General features: G+C 42.9%; 1 protein-coding gene across 7 annotated transcripts in view; it reads right to left on the bottom strand.

The window, feature by feature from the left end:
- UBP1 (upstream binding protein 1) overlaps positions 1-17,083 on the bottom strand; it is a 533,655-nt gene that overhangs the window by 399,844 nt on the left and 116,728 nt on the right. For all 7 annotated transcript variants that reach the window (XM_085607613.1, XM_085607611.1, XM_085607612.1 and 4 more), the window contains exon 2: positions 6,086-6,237. In XM_085607613.1, coding sequence (XP_085463739.1) covers positions 6,086-6,237 — 152 coding nt within the window. The remainder of the gene's footprint in view (positions 1-6,085; positions 6,238-17,083) is intronic.

The raw sequence follows: 17,083 nt of genomic DNA, 5'->3' as shown, positions 1-17,083 counted from the left end.
CATTGTAGCCCAATTTATGTGTTACTTCTTAAAATATTGATTGAAACTTTCGCTTGGGTGTTGTTCTTTCCACACAGCAGGCATCTTGCTCCCAGTGGCTGCTAGAAACTGTGCCATATGTATAACTGAAAAATGCAGCTATTATTTTAAGTGAGAGGAATGTAAAGTGCAGAAAAATGTTTCATATTATGAACATTTTTGCAGAACATTTTTCTGTGTTTTAATTTTCTCCCATTTAAAAAAAGGTTGTATCTTTGTGTTATAAATGTAACAATGCCAAATATGTTAAAAGGTATGACCTGTGCCACAAGTACATATAACACAGGCTCTCAGTTACACATACACATGTATCCCATTCATACACACACATGTTCATACATCCCAAAGACCACACTATCACTGTGACACACGACAGCCCTGTCATAGTGCCCCTAGTCCAAGTATTTTGTTCAAACCATAATATCGGTCTCTATGTACATTAAGCTTAAAGTCAATGAAACTGGGTGTGTGGATGTCTCATAACATTGCACAAGTGGATTGGCCTTCAGTAGCTCACAATGATTTGAATTGATCCCAAGTAGCTCTCACTACAAAAATGGTTGGAGACCCCTGGCATAGAGTGTCGAGGAGCACAGCAGTGGATTAGAGTGGAGCGGATTACAGTGCAGTCAATTAGAGTTGAGTAGATTACAGTGGAAAGGATTACAGTAGAGGTGAATGGATTACAGTGGAGCATATTACAGTGGAATGGTTTCCAGTGGATTACAGAGGAGTGGATTACAATGGAGTAGATTGGGGTGGATTACAGTGGAGTGGATTACAGTTGATAAGATTGGAATGGACTAAAGTGGAGTACATTGGAATGGATTACAGTGGAATGGATTACAGTGAATTGGAGTGGGTTACAATGGATTACTGTCGGATAGATTACAATTTGGTGGATTACAGTATATTATGGTGAAGTGTATTACAGTAGATCATGGAGGATTACAGTGGAGTGGATTACAAAGGAGTGAACTACAGAGGATTACACTGGCGTGGATTATAGTGGAGTGCATTACAGTGGAGTGCGTTACAGTGGATTACACTGGAGTGGATTGCAGCAGAGTTCAGTTCAAAACTTTCTTAGGAAGCATTTTTAGCACCCATAAAAGTAAGTCACATTGCAAACAAACAATAAAACAATTCAAAATACATGAAGTGCAAATGTGCATATGTATACAATATAGATAAAAAATAGAAAAGCAGGAACTTTTTTTGTCAGAGCATTAATCTATGTGCACGTGTGGTAGATTTAAAGAAATGAGCCAACATTAAAAATAACTTCATCATTTAAAAATAATAAAAATCTAAAAGCAGGTCTGTATTGGCTAAAATCACACTGATGCCTCTTTAAAAGTGGAATTAAATAGAGCCTGGAAGAACATGCATAAAATGTACACAAAAAAAAATGGGGCACCGTTTGGCCTAATAGATCAACACAAGGGGAAGGTAAAAGTTCAAGGTGATAGGCATGGCCCAATAGAAAACAGAGCAGATATTTAACAGTGTCTGCTCTAAAACGGAATAAGAAGGAATGCTCCGACCAACTTCGGGCAAGCCAGATATAGTTGGTAGTGCAATTCAAATCCCAGAAATCAAGATCCCTACTCACAATTGGTTTTCCTGTAAGATCCTTTCACTTTTGGGTTTCCTCATAATCATAAAATATATCAGCCACGCTCTTCTTACTTCTACTGATGCATGTAGAGGGGTCTGAGAAAATAGATTCAATCACTATTTGGCAATATACAGTTTTGACATAGGAAATCCAAGGGATTTGTAGCCCCATGTCCAGGAAGTGGTGGTCCAGTATTATCTCTTTGGTCAAAAAAGCCTCAGGGTTTTTCGAGATCGACAGCCAAAGCAAGGCCGGCTGTACCTAGATCAAGTCTTCAAGATATGGCAGCCCAAGTTCTTTATGACATATAAAGTTGGCAGGAGACCAGGGAAGAGATAACACCCTCCTAAAACAATCTATTTTCTTCTTGCTGGATTGCCTTACAATGTGAAATTCCCCCACATCTCAGTACCATACATAGCATTCAGAAGACACTCCAACTTGTACATTTGTAAAAGGGAAATTAGGGATCCGCCACCAGGTGGTTGAGGAAAGTTGCATAAGGACCCATCGGCCCAGAAAAATGTTAATGTTAGATGTGCAATATTGGTAGACCTGGATCGTTGGGTAGAGAATATAATTTAATTATTTTCTTGCTGATCTATACAGGGAACCCACTTAGAATAAATGGGGTTCTGCAAATATCAGCAATGCTTATGTTCCAGCCTTTTTTAAGTTGTCCAGTTGGGCAACAACATTTTCAACAGACTAGAGATGTACTGTTCCAAAGATCAGCTCTCAGTTAACCTCATGAAGAGCAAAAAAATGTTGATTTGGAAGTGTAGCAACCATAACAGCGCACTTCCTTAACAAGTATAATTATCTAGGGCTCATGAATGAAGAAAGGGTTGCATGGCAACCACTTTCAAGAGCGAAAGGGCACGCTCTACATTGATCATAGTAGGGCTAACGAGTTGTAATAAACGGAAGTGCGAACCATTTGCTACAATCACAAATAAAAGAGTATAACACAAAGGTAGTTCGCCTCATAACTTACTGTGCTCCTATTTGGTAAGCAACTGAGCTCAAGTGGCAGGAGATATTCAAAGAATGTTTACTGAAGGATGCAGTTTACACACTAAGTCCACACCCATCCCCGTCATCAGGACCGAGCTAGGGCTGTGCTAGAGGAAGGTAAGAATCGAGCAGTCTATAGTTCAGCCGTTGTGGGACAGTAAAAAGACTAAATAATAGCAATATTCTATTGTTTTGAGGTTGCGCTTACTAGACAGCATGAGCTTTCTGGTTGCTAAAGACCAATTGTCGGATTACCAAGAACTTACAGTTGGCTTAAAGCCCACCCATTGCTAACCATTGGTTAGCTTTACTGTAACTCTCATTTGCTTGCTTCTTCAATGGCTTGCCTTGTTAATCTTGTGCTTGTCCATCCCTGGAGAATAGCCTCTTTCCTTGTGTCCTTTAACTTTTTTTTTGCAGAAACATTCCATCAGAGGGTGTGTGTTTTCCAGCTGTCTTACATGTGTGCTTTTTTTCCCCCTCGTACTGCTGCTCTCTTGTCCATTTGCTTTTCTCCCATGTGATGTGCTGAAGTTGATCAACTGTGTGCTTCTCTTCTCCCACACTTCAGGTTACGCTCGCCCGCGTTCTTCACCCTTTGCCCCTGTATGTGCTCTCCCTCGTCTACATTTTCCCTGCCCTCTTGTTGCTACCTTGCCCCTCTCTCATGCGTTTTCCCTCCCTCCCCATACCCGTTCTCCTCCGTTTTCCCCCTCCCCAGTTGTCCTTTTAAACAAAATATAAATGTTACCTTTGTTTTTGCGAGGGGCAGGCAGTAAATTACTGCCGGACCTTCCACTTTATAAGTACCGCCATTGTTCTACTTAATTTTGAAACTTTATTTACCAATCCATCTTGGATCGGCAATTTTTTTAAAAAAGGCACCTGCATCAAACAAATACGTCATAAGGTATGCACTTGTAGAAAATGATGTAGTGCCACATCATTGAGCCTTTTTTCTTCCCTTTTGTTCATGCTGTACAACATTTGCGTATGCTGTACAGCATGAGATAAGGACGTTGGCAGAGCCTATAAGTCTCACTGTCGAGACCTATTGACTTTCCCAGTGCTTGTTTTGGGAAGGCTGAACCCAAAATACACTTGTTCGTCTGGCCGATTCAAGGGGCTAAACCCTTGCAATTACGGGGCCTTCTGGAATATTCCTCTATTATTAGTAACACATTCGAGAATTCCTTAAAGTTAATATATCAATTATGTAGACTTGAAGATCTTAATTATTTGCAGCAATAGGGCTCTTACCCTAGGTTCTTCAATACATTCGATTCTAGTATAATGCTTGAATAATGTCTACTCTCAATGGACCCTGAACTACAAGGATTTTATGCTACCCTACATGAACCAGTTACATTTTCTGGAACTGGTGGTAAAATGGAACAGCACTGCTCTTGATTTTTGCTTGTGTAGGCTGTGTGGTATTCAGCTATAGTCGGGGGCACATATGCATCATTGTGACGAAATGTGTACGGAAAGGAAGTGGTAGACATATCAATATTAACGGACCTATTAACAAATAATGCTCGTCCTACCAGCAAAATCAGGTGCCATTTTCCATAAAGTTACTAACTTTCTATTTGTGGCATTAAGCAAAATGAGTAGCATTCACGATTAGTGTAATGTTGTTTACAGTGTAATTAACCCAAATAAACAAACAATGTATTAGAAAACGTGACTGAACATGTGTTGCTCCTGCAGGAAAAGCTTGCCACTGCCAGACTAGCACATTATTCCCACCACTTCACTGCTGTTGAAGAGCTGTGGAATACCCAAGTTCAAGAAGGAGAAAAGTAGAACAAAACAAAACCGATATCCAGAGAGATGGCTCTGGTGCCTGGTGAAACAAGCTCTGAGTGGAAAAGCTGACGTGTTGGTTTTAATGGATCATTCAATCAATACACCCTAGTATATAAATGCAGTTATGAAATTAACACAATGGTAAATTTAAACCTTCCATACAGACAGATGCCACGCACATTTACAATCACGTTTTGGGAAATTAAATAAAATTCAACTGCTGAGTACATTGTCCAAAGTATTGGGACAATAGATGTTTCTATAATGTATTTTAGCTAACAACAAATGAATGTACATTTTGAAAGTGAGTTTGTATTTTTAAATTACTTTTTTCCTTTCCTTCATTTTATTTTATCAGGAAGTGGAATTTTATTTAAATTAATATATCTGACTTTAGGAAACTGCCTTTACAACGCAAGCATTACCACGAAATGCCTTTACCACACACATTTTTACCACACAAAAGTATAGTTAAGGTAAGTATATATGTGTGTAGTACACACACACACACACCTACTAGCAGTCGCAAGTAGGTAGTTATATTTAGGACCTTGTTTCTATAGGAAAAGCGTTTTTTCTTTTGCCTTTTGCCAATATCTTTGGCATCGTTTGAGGAATCTTCGTGAAGTTTTTTAAACTAATGTGGCGGTCAGGTCAGCTGATGTGTTGAAAGTTTCGGGGTGATTTGACAAGCTGGGGACAACAAAAAGGGGGGTCCCAAAATGCTTTTTCTCCATGTTAATTTCCATGTGAAACTTTAGACACGGCTACAGCCCGAACTGCTGAACGGAATTACACCAAATTTGGCTCAGAAAGCACTCTTTTTGTTGAATGGTGTAAATCGGTTCTGTAGTTCCTGAGAAATGTAAACATTGCTCAGATACACAACGGTGGGCGCGGAGGATACGTGAACCCTCCCGATTTTTTTTTTTTACTATTTTATATAGCGCAAACTTGACCCGAAGGACACACATTCATTTTTGTTAGGCACGGGGAGATTAAGTGATTTGTCCAGAATCACAGGGTGTTCAGCGTCATTGCCGAGACTCGAACCCAGTTCCCCAGATTCGAGGTCAACTGCCCTAGCCTTTAGGCTAACTCCTCTCCCCATCTTGAGCCTGAGATCTGATTGGCTGCCAACACTTCAAACCAGGAACGGTTGGCAGCCATCTGGGAGCTCGGCTGAACCGAGTCACAAGAAAAAAGGTTCAAAAATGTTACAAAAACAAGAAAAGGGGGCAGGGTAGAAACACCCTGACCCCTAGGCCGCTACCGCCATCCCATAGCAAACAGTGTGCTTGCTTTAAACATTTTGATTTTTACCCCCAGGAAGCTGCATCTTAGCAGGTCCCTGGGGATAAAAAGCAATGCCGGCTCCCGCAGCTCAGCTAACTAGAACTGCTGAATTTCTCTGGCTTTGTACGAGTGAAATGTCAACCTAACTATAACGTTCCTGAACCCTTTGGTTTTTTTCAGTGAATTTCTAAGTTTTAAACCAAAGAAGACTATCCAAGCCAAACAACCAAATCCAAAACAGAACAAATTTGTCCAAAAATATAAGGCATGCTTACAAATCGAAGTAATATTCATGAGTACCTTGGTTCAAGTAGGTGAGTGTTTCATCATGTAGTTTGACAGCTGGAGAGGTGGCAGCGCAGAGAACATATCTAAATGGCGGTTGGTTGGCTTCACTGTCCGTCTGCAAATTACAGTCTTCTTGCTTGAAAATGGGTAAGGCCAAAACATCACTAAAAAACAACAACAGAATATTCACTTAATTTAATCCATAAATCAACTGTACCAAAGATAATTTTATCTATCTCTTGTGGGTCCTCCCATCCCCACAGAAAGAAATGCAATAAATTCATTTAATGTAAAATTTGCTTCCTAAAGGTTAATTGGGGAGTCATAAAATGTTTTCAAGAGTAACACAACACTTTTATCCAAAAAGATTCACGTCTGTACGAGAAGAGTAAAGCAGAATAAAAGATACGTTTCGATACTTGGAGACTCATTCTGGAAAATATAACCATTGAACATAAAAAAGCTAAAGTTACTGATTTGTAACTACGATATTCTCCATTAGGTCTGTGTCTCCTGTTAATAAACCTTTGGCACTTGCAGGATATTTGGAAATTTCAAAAGCAGTTTAGAAATCTGAGGCCAGGGAATTTTTAGTTAGTGCATTATTTGTACCCTCCCCGTAGTAGCTCCTCACTTCCACCAAACTGAATAATAATCACTTTAGGCCACACCTCTCAGGAACATATTACAATAGTCAAGCAAAGAAATATGTGGTACTAGCTGGAAGCTTTTTGTTTTAATAACATTAGGGAATGTTCTTGAAACCTTCTGTAACAGCCTTTATACTTCGAAACACCTTTTTTTCTTAGTAAAGATGTAACTTATGACTTTACTTGTGTTTGCCATATAACTGGTCGTCATTGAGACATTCAGTAATGACGTGCTTTGTACTGCCGGATTCTACACACTAACTTACTACTTTCAACTAGCAGTGGTTGACTAGCTCCTATGATGCCCTTCCAACATAGTGCTCACTAGAAGACGAAGGACGCGGTGAAGTGTTCCTCTCTGTTCATGGTCGCAGGTTTAGGGGTGTGAGTACAAACGTGCAAGTGCTTTTTTTATTTGAATATGGCTGTTCTTATTAGTAAAATCTTTATCTTCACGGTGGATGCTAGAGGAGCTTGTTGTTGTCGAAAAATAACTTTTCACTAATGTCACAGATATACACCAGGGGTCTCAGATATTTTCTGTACTAAGACCTAATTGTGTTCAATGGAAATCCCTTTGAGCTACTAATATTATTAGAGATGCAGTAGTAACTACATTTGACAAGATTATATCAGCGGCCACCATATGAAAGATTACTTCCATTGATCACCTGCGTGCTTAAGGGACGGTTGCCAGCAGTAATGTAAAACAAACTTTGTCAATGTGGGTAATATCTGCCACTAGCGCCAAGTTAATAATATTAGTAATAGTCTCTCCAACATCATTTGATATTTATCAGTGTTAGACCTGGCCCTTTTTGTGAAATGCTTCTACATGGGTAATATCTGCCCATAGCACCAAGTTAATATTATTAGTAATAGTCTCTCCAACATCATTTGATATTTATCAGTGTTAGACCTGGCCCTTTTTGCAGGTTTACCCCCAAATATTTTGGCTTTTGCTTCCTATTTTTGTGACCCTGTTTTTATTGGCAATAGGACTCTGGACACTTTACCACTGCTGATCAGTGCTAAGGTGCATATTCTGTGTAAATTGTGATTATGATTGGTTATCCATGATTGACATATTTGATTTACTGGTAAGTTCTTTGTAAAATGCACTGAGTGTGCCAGGGTCTGTAAATCAAATGCTACTAGTGGGCTTGCAGCACTGCTTGTGCATCCCACATGAGTAGCTCTGTAAATGTCTCTCAGACCTGCCACTGCAGTGTCTGCATGCACAGTTTTAAACAGCCCTGTCGACCTGGCAAGTGCACCTACTTGCCAGACCCTACCCGTCCCTTTTCTTACATGTAAGGCACCCCTAATGTAGGCCCAAGGTAGCCCTGTGGGCAGGGTGCAGTGTATGTGAAAGGTGGGACATATACTGGTGTGTGTTGCATGTCCTGATAGTGAAATACCGTGCATTTTGTTTTCACTATTGAAAGGCTGTCTGTCCCATAGGTTAACATGGGAGCTGCCTTGTAACATCTTGTAACATCTTACAAGTGTAACTTTCCACTGGGACAAGATAGAGAGATGGAGTCTAGGCTCTCTGAACTCAGAATTTAATAACTCACCCTTTAGTAAAGTGGTTTTTAAATTGTGTGTTGGAAAATGCCACTTTTAGAAAGTCTACATTTTCTTGCTTTACCATTCTGTGTGTGTCTGCCTGTTGGTGTATTCACCGCCTGGTTTTGGAGTGACAGGAGATAAGGATGTGCATTTACTCTAGACAGCCACAAGGGACCTGAGTTGTGTCCTTCCTTTCCTGGGTGACTCCTAGCCAGGCTGAATAGACCATCTGCATTTAGAGAGGTGGGAGGAACTTTCACTAGCACCTGAATAGGCTGTCTCCTTTGCACAATGCTGTCCCCACCCCTTGTGGTCAGGCTGGACCAGGGAGGGTAGAACTGGTTTGTGCGGAGCTCAGAGATTCTGAAACAAAGAATACAGTACGAAAATGGGGTACAAGTATAAGACCTTAAACTCCAGAACCTTAGATCACTTCTGGAAACAAATGGACCCTGCCAAGAAGAAGAGCTGAAGAGCTGTATGAGGAGCACTACTCTCTCTGTTGTGTAAGGGGTGGGTTGACCAGCAGTTGGGCCTGCTCTTTCCCCTGCTGTAGTATCTTGCTTGAGAAGATCTCCAAGGGCTTCTGTGTGATTGCCTCTTGTTGGAAGTCTCAGGGAGATAAATTAATTCAACAGATCCTTGCTGGATCAAAAAGAACCTGCCTGGAATGAGAGCTGGGAGAACTGTGTGAGGAGCACTGCCCCTGATGTGTGTCAGGTGGATCGGCCTGCAGTTGCTGCTCCTATCTGGAGGAGAAGGTCTGGACACCAAACTAGCGTGTACTGGGTGCTTTATTTTGTGGCACGAGCTTGTGTTAAGCGCTGGTTGCTGCCCTGGGAATCATAGCGCTTGGTGAATGCTTCAGGAGGCCTTTCATTCACTATAATAGACTAGTGCATGGTGAAGCGCTACCCGCGCCCTGAATCCAGAAAGGAGGGCTGTGTGTTGGTTGCCTGTGCCCAAAGCGTGGGCTCGTCCTGCCGTGAAGCGCTTGCATTTTGTCATTGCGCCGCACTCTCCAGCGAGGGAGAGGAGCTGCAGCAGCAGTTCATGGCCCAGAGGAGCTCGGATGTACCACCTGCCCACGACCGCCAGACCAGCGTGCTGCCGGAGATTCCCAAAGTGACCGACCCTATCGCGGCCCTACAATTCTTGGGCAGCTGCTGCTGGGTGTAGAGGATGCGTCACTGGAGATTCTCCCAGAGACGGCAGGCTCAGCTCTCCCCAAGGAAGGCGACGGTTGGGGACCTGTAGTCCCATATGACCGCTGCAGAGGGGAGAGTTGCCTTAGTTGGACCCAGGTAGTCCCCTACGTCGTTACCGATGCTTCTCGCTGTTTGGGGCATTCTGTGTGTTCCTGGCAATACGCAGGGAGGAACCAGCGAGGTCACTCCACCGAATTGGACCGAGTGTGCCCCTGCACCCATTTGGCATTCACATACCTTTAAGTGTACTGTAACTCCCGTTTTGCAGATCGGGGTAAACTCGCGTAGGTCCCGAATTACTGCATTCCCGGTCATAGGTAGGCAGGGGGTCCCCGTCACCTACTGTTGAAGAAAACCATATAAAGTGTAGTAGGAAGGCAGGGATGCTGCATCCTGTGTGTTCATGGTGAATATGAGGATTCTTGTGTTTTTCTTTTCCTAACCTGCTGCATTCCATGCCCTGATTTTGGGATACATTTGGTGTGCCTCACATTTCCTGGCAAGGTATGGCCAACAGTTGTGATTTATGTACCCCTGATGCTAGTAGATGATTAATATGTTTGTGTGCATTATCCAACTGATTCATGTTTTGTGCCCTGATTTATGATGTATGTTGTCAGACCTTATACAGACAGGATAGTATCATTTCAAGAACGGCATATTATGTACAGTGATGATATTTTTATGATGTGTGCAACGGCATATTATGAACAGTGGTGATATTTTTATGATGTGTGCAACTTATAAGTCTAGATTATTGCACTACCTGTATTGTTATGACAATTGGCTAGTTGGCAAAGTGATTTATGGTTTATGTGATTGTGGTTTATGTGTTATATATAATATATGGGATATTTTTTTACACTACTGTGTAGTCTCTTTTGTGGTGTATTTGTTGTGTCACTGCTGTGTGTGTTGAGCAAATGCTTTACACATTGCCTCTGGGATAAGCCTGACTGCTCTGCAAAGCTACTAAGGGGGTGTGTAACTCCCTCACCCTGACTAGAGTGGTGGGTTCTGCCTGGATTAGGTGCATACTCTATCCAACCAGAAATCTCACTTCTAACATTGAGCTGTAAATATATTTCAGAAATTCAGCCGCTTTTTCCCAAACATCAGTTTATCAATTCAGAAAATGCAAATACTTTTGTTTCAAATGCACGCTTTTCAATTTTGGTTAACATGTATTCATTTAACCAAGCAAAAGCTTCCAATTTAATTGTGGTGACGACAGGAGAGCTACTTGCTACTTGGAGAGTTACCAGGAGCTCACGAGCTACTCATTGGAGAAGCCTGATATACACACATGAGCTGCCCCTGGTGGTTAGATTGTTATGAGTTTGTTTCGCTACAGTACTGGCCTTGTCATGGGTTGGTGTTTCTGGCATTACTGCTTAGGATTTACATGGATAGGTTTGTGTTCTGATCAATTAATACGTTTGCCATGCTATCGGTAATGTTTGACCTTTAACATCGGGTCCTATGTAGAGTAGGCTTTAAGAGGCAGAGGAACCTCTTCAAAATATCCTGAGGGAGGGAGAGCGAGAAGGGCTTTGCTATAAGATTCCTGCGGCTTCAGATAAAGTGTCACCTTGGGAATTTAGAGCACAAGAATCAACGTCAAACCCAGCACTGAGAAAGCAACTAGACAGGTAAAACAGGTTGCTGGTCCTACACCAGAAGTACCACACCATCCGAACCAAACTATTCATAGTCAAAAGCAATGCAATATCCTAATAAATGTATATAACAAAGTGAATTAAATCCAGTGACATAGTGCAGGGTATTAAAGTATTGCAAACATGTTAATAGTATTAAAAGTTATTTTGACTGGGAGGAGGAGGGGAGGAGGAATGGAATTCTGTGCTACATGGTATTACTTACATGTGCAATGAGAAAATAATACTGAAAATGTGTGCAACAGGCTTGTTGTTGGTTGTACTGGAATTTGAATAAATAAAGAAGAAAAAAAGTTATTTTGATGACTTGGCCCTGCTCTTGGCTTTAACCATTTTCGGTCAGTAACCATTCTGACCAACTTTATAGCTAATCAATAAAAGCGCAGCAATTATCCAAAATGAATACGTATAGCCCCTCCCAATCGAATGATAAACATATAAATAAAGACAAACAGGTCTCTAATGACTAATAGTGAATCTTCATGACATTTTCCAAACACATTCCTTGTTCATATCAGCTCCTATGTTGAAAGTTTGGGGGTGATTCGTCAGGGGGGGGGGCCCCAAAACGTGTTTTCTCCATGCAATTTCCATAGGAAACTTTAGACAAGGCTACAGGTCGAACGGGTAACGGTATTACCCCAAATTTGGCAGGGAGAAGGGTCTTGGTCTCGAAAGCACGCTTTTGTTGATTTGGTGTAAATCCGTGCAGTAGTTTTGGGGAAATATAGAAATTTGCAGATATCGATATTTGGGAATTCTGTCATCTGATTGGCTGAGGCGTTACGAGCACGAGCTTGCTGCTTATTGGCTGCGAGCTGTTGCAACTAGGAAGTGTTGGCAGCCATTTTGTGATTCCGTTGAAATGAGTAAGGGGAAAAAAAGGTGAAAAGAGTAGGAAAGAAGAGGATATCGGGATCAAACCGAGCTGATTGCTGTAAAGTGATGGGCTCTGGACACTGTAGCATACTGGCCGCTGTAGTATAACTGTGTAAGTAGTGTTAGTATGCGTTTATACTATACAGGGAGTGGGAAGCGAACTGCTCACCCCTACTGGTCTGAAGACTCGGGGATTAAACCGTGAGCTCATTGCTGTAAAGTGATGTGCTCTGGGCGCTGTAGCATACCTGTGGAAGTAGTGTTAGTTTGCGTTTATACAATACAGGGAGTGGGAAGCGAACTACTCACCCCTACCGGGCTCAAGACTCGTGGATGAAACCATGAGCTCATTGCTGTAAAGTCATGTGCTCTGTGTAGTATTCCAATGTAAGTCATAGTAGAATGTTAGTATGTAATGCTACTAGAAGGTAAGTATGTAATGTTAGAATTTAGGGCTGTCATGAGGGGAATCTTGGGGAGTTTGCACACGGTGCTGGAGAAGACGGTTGCCTTGCTGTCTGCTCCTCTTGGTGGTTGTTTAAGCTGTCTTCTTTTCCTGCAATAAATCTACTTATCGGATCCACTGCTGTCTTCCTCTTCACTACATAAATTTGGCGACGAGCGGGAGAAGGTAAAAAGAAGGCAGCACTCACCAATATTTTGAGCTTCCTGCGTTCTGCTGAAGACCCGTTTTCTTGGTGAAGCTGTTTCTACTCATCCCAGGGTCGTCGGCTCATCGAGCTATGTCATCCGACCTCTGGTAGTATTTAAATTTTTGGATTTTGGGCTTCCTCTGCCTCTTCAACACGTGTGCAAGTAGTGTTAGTATGCGTTTATACTAATTCTGTAGTTATGCAGTAACCAATGCATCATGGCCCTATGGAGCGCCACCTCCCAGGCGCAGCTCATACTACGTCCTGGGGTGTGCATCCGCGGGACATTTATGTTTGCTATTAAAGGGTGGGAGCATGGCTTCCAACCTGTGATAGAAAATCCTTGTTTGCCTCGTTGAAGCAAGAGGAGGAAAACCTTGTATCGCTTCAATAAAGCGGATCCGGATGGTAAAAATGGAAAAAAGAAAATGAAGCGGGGTCTCACCCATTCATTTAAATGAGCCCTCGGTGGGTTATGTTCCGGGGCCTATCCTATTATTATATTACGGGGTCTCTGCAGCACTGGGGACCTTAATCTCACATGTAAATTAGGCGTGGGAGGGCAGAGACATTTAGCAGCCTAGGGGATCGCCACCTCCCCGGGTATTGTTTAGTAATTGTTCGGGGGGCTTCGAGGCCAACTCAAGTCCGGGACTTCACTTAAATATGCAGGGTGGGCGTCGACAGTCACTGAAGCCTCGGTGGCCCTAGGCAGTGACTTATTGGTTCTGTAATCACACGGGCAGTACTCATGGTGTTATAAAGTGATACACTCATAGAACCCTTGCAGTTGTAGAATTACCAAGGCTTCATTTATGTAACAGTCTGTTGGTTTATATTTGGTAGGTGCACCGCAAAATTAAAAATGTTTTCCCTCATAACCTCCAATCAACCGCCGATTTAAACAATAAACTACAGACAAGTGTCAGAAAAAGAAGACCCATACACTCACTTATTTATTGGTAAAAAAAATAACTTTTATTAAAACAACACAAATAAATGGAAACGCAACTTTATTTGAACAAACAGTAAAACATGAAATAAGTGGGTGGGACTCCCCTGGAAGCAGCGTACAAAACCTGCAAGACAAAAAAGAAACCTAAGTATGTGTGCCATGTCCAAGAGAAAAAGAAAGGTAGTCAGAATGAAAGGAAGAAAGTGAGAATGGGACAGAGAGCGAGTGGGTGGAAGGGAGAAGGGGAGGGAGAGTCAAAAGAACAGAGGGAGGAGGAGACAGAGCGTCGCCCTACTGCACCCAGCCTTCACTGTTCACCTCCCGTCACCCGTGTGTCTGGGACGCTGGGTTCCGCGAGAAAGAGTGCGGTCCAGCAAGTCTTTAAAATGAAACCGAGATATGAATAAGGCCAGAGATTACATTATTATCTAGAGCAACATCGCTTGCCTGCACCTGTGCACCCAGGCTGCTGCACCCCAGCCCCTTACCCCGCACTGTGCTCAATTGCAGCTCCTGCGCACCGAGGCTTCACTGCTCACCTGCCACAACCGGTGTGTCCAACGACGTGCCGGTGCGAGCTCCAACTCCGGGGTGGTGCTCTCAGGGTGGCACAGCAGGTCTCCGGTCGGGGACAGTGTCTTGATACCACAATGGAAGGCGCCAGAATGCCCAGGGCATCATCACGGGCTGAACGTCCGCTCCGCCGATTATGGTGCCACTAACTCAGTGTCTGAAAAGGGACAAATAATATAATGCTGGAAACGTCGGAGGTAAATGAAGGTTTATTTCAAGCTTAATAGAGAACACCAGTTGAGTGCATCCTTCCTTCTTGAAGTACGATCTACCAACTGTTAGTGGTAATCGTGGTTCAAAGAGGAGTTGGAGTGCACGAGAATACACAAGGTTAAATAATATGTTATGCCAACGTTCACATACAAAGGAACAGAGCGCATGCTAGAAGCATAATGTGCGCGTACAATGCAGTGGGGGAAGCCTGTGTGCATGTACACTTAGTAATCAGCTCACTACAGTGCCCCAAAAGCCAACGCCACGTGTCTGTTGTAGGGCAGCGCTGCCCGCTGGCTCAGGCCTAGAGTAGGGTCCAGCAGGTCCTTAAAATGAGACAGATGTGACTGAATGAGGTCAAAGATCACATCATTACGCACGGCAACATCGCTTGTTTGCACCTGCGCACCCAGGCTGATGCACCCCACCCCTCCGGTCGCACCGCGCTCAATTCAGCCCCTGTGCACCCAGGCCCCACTGCTCACCTGCTGTCATTGGTGTGTGTCCAAACACAACGGCCAGCAGGGTTCACAATTCAGATCTAGTTTTGATTGCCAGGATGGTGTACACCTCATGGATCCCTTTTTTTTTAATTGCGCATTCTTATATGCGAGGTGGATGCGGGCATATCATCTGAGGCAGTGTGGACGAACTGGGACATGTGGCATCGTCGTTATCCTATTTATACGTACGCAAAGTGGGCTGGGCTTGCGTACGCCAGGCCAGCGTAGGGGTGTGAATAAATGTTCCGGGGCCCTGGGCGTTGTTCAGTTCCTGCCTGGGCAGGAAGTGTACTTACGTGTGTCTGTCCCTGTTGCAGTTTTGACGTCGCACAATCCACAATTTACAATAATGTAGCATGTACCGGGAGGGCGGCAACTATCGCTAATGAGATGCTGTCCGAAAACATTGAATGGACAACATCACATGTCGTTGTCAAGCTTGTGGATATGCGCAGACACGCATATCAATGGTGTGCGGTATTATTGAAAGTGTTGCTATCGCGAAGCGCACACATGTGAATGTGCTCGGATGGAGGGAGGATCAGCAGAGAGGCTACGTCATACACAGTGATAACGCTCAATACAGTCAAGCAATGCATGTCAAACGTGAATCTGAAAGTCTCACATATGACACTACTATACTGGTAAAGCCTGACAACAGAGCATACTGCAACACAATAATACACACACACACACACACACACACACACACACACACACACACACACACGGGGCATCGTGTAACACACCGAGCGCGCATGGAGGCTGCACTCGACATGATTTTGAGAAAATATATTTACCATAATATAAGTTTATTACAGTTAGAAATATATAAATGTTTAAAATATTTTAGATTATCGCTTGCTCTCATATACACTTATTTAGATATAGTTTTGAGACATAAAAAAAAAAAAATGAGGGAATGGCGTACCCGGTGCGATACCATACGTCTATGACGTAACACAGGGCCTGGCAGCGTGCACTCGTCGCATACGGAACGCGCAGCCGGCGCGACCCCATACGTATATGACGTAACGTGCGGCTTGGTACCGCGCACCCGTCGCATACCAAACAAGCAGTTGGCGCGACCTTATACGTATATGATGTTAGGCGGGACGCGGTGCTACGAAGCCGTCAGATACGAAATGCTAAACTCGTAAAGGATGCGCAATATTGCGGATAGGATTCGCGTACTGATGGAGCTTGGTACACATGGTTGACATGAGGGCGATCTTGATTAATGTGAATTGCGAATTGTATTTTTGGTGCTTGTAAGTTTTCTTCGCAGCACAACTAATATTAGGGCTCCAAGGATTCGGTTTCCTGTTTTCAAATACATAAGTGTATTGTTTGTATGTATTTTTTATGTTTTGTAAGTAAATGTGCATGTAATATGTGACGTCATCACCAGTGCATTGTGGGTGCACGAGTTATAGTTAGCTCAACTAACTATAACGGGCAAATTTTTCTGGTTTTATATGAGTCAAATGTCCAACTAACTGTAACGTCCCTGAAACCTATGGTTTTTTCAGTGAATATATACATATATATATGTGTGTGTGAACACGTCAGGTTTATCGTTGTGAAGGCATTAAAACAACAGTGTCATATTTCCACGGAGTCAGTGCCTGGCATTTGTTATCGATTGCCTAGGATTGGATATATATTATCTACTGGCGGTCGCCAGTAGATAGTTATAGTTAGGACCGTGTTTCCATAGGAAATCTGAAAATTCTATTTTGAATAACTTTGGCGCCGGTTGACGAATCCTCGCAAAATTTTCAAAACAAATGGGGCGCTCCGCTCAGCTCCTACCCTGAAAGTCTTGGGGTGATTCGTCAAGCGGGGGCTGAGAAAAAAGGGGGGTCCCAAAACGCGTTTTCCCCATGCATTTTCCCATAGGACCTTTAGTCGAAGGTACAGCCCGAACGGCTGAACAGAATTACTTGAAATTTGGCAAAGAGGTAGTCCTCAGGTCAGGCATGTGCCTTTTGCCTATATGGTGTCAATCTGTTCAGTAGTTTCTGAGAAAATTGCATTTAAAAACACATAAATATCTATAACGTGCGCAAGCGTAATTCTGATTGGTGGTTACATGTCAGTCAACATTCGAATCGGTCAA

Source organism: Triturus cristatus, chromosome 5_2, assembly GCF_964204655.1.
Source record: "Triturus cristatus chromosome 5_2, aTriCri1.1, whole genome shotgun sequence".
Lineage (NCBI taxonomy): Eukaryota > Metazoa > Chordata > Amphibia > Caudata > Salamandridae > Triturus > Triturus cristatus.
Note: the sequence above shows the minus strand (reverse complement) of the source record. Positions and strands in the feature narration are given on the sequence as shown.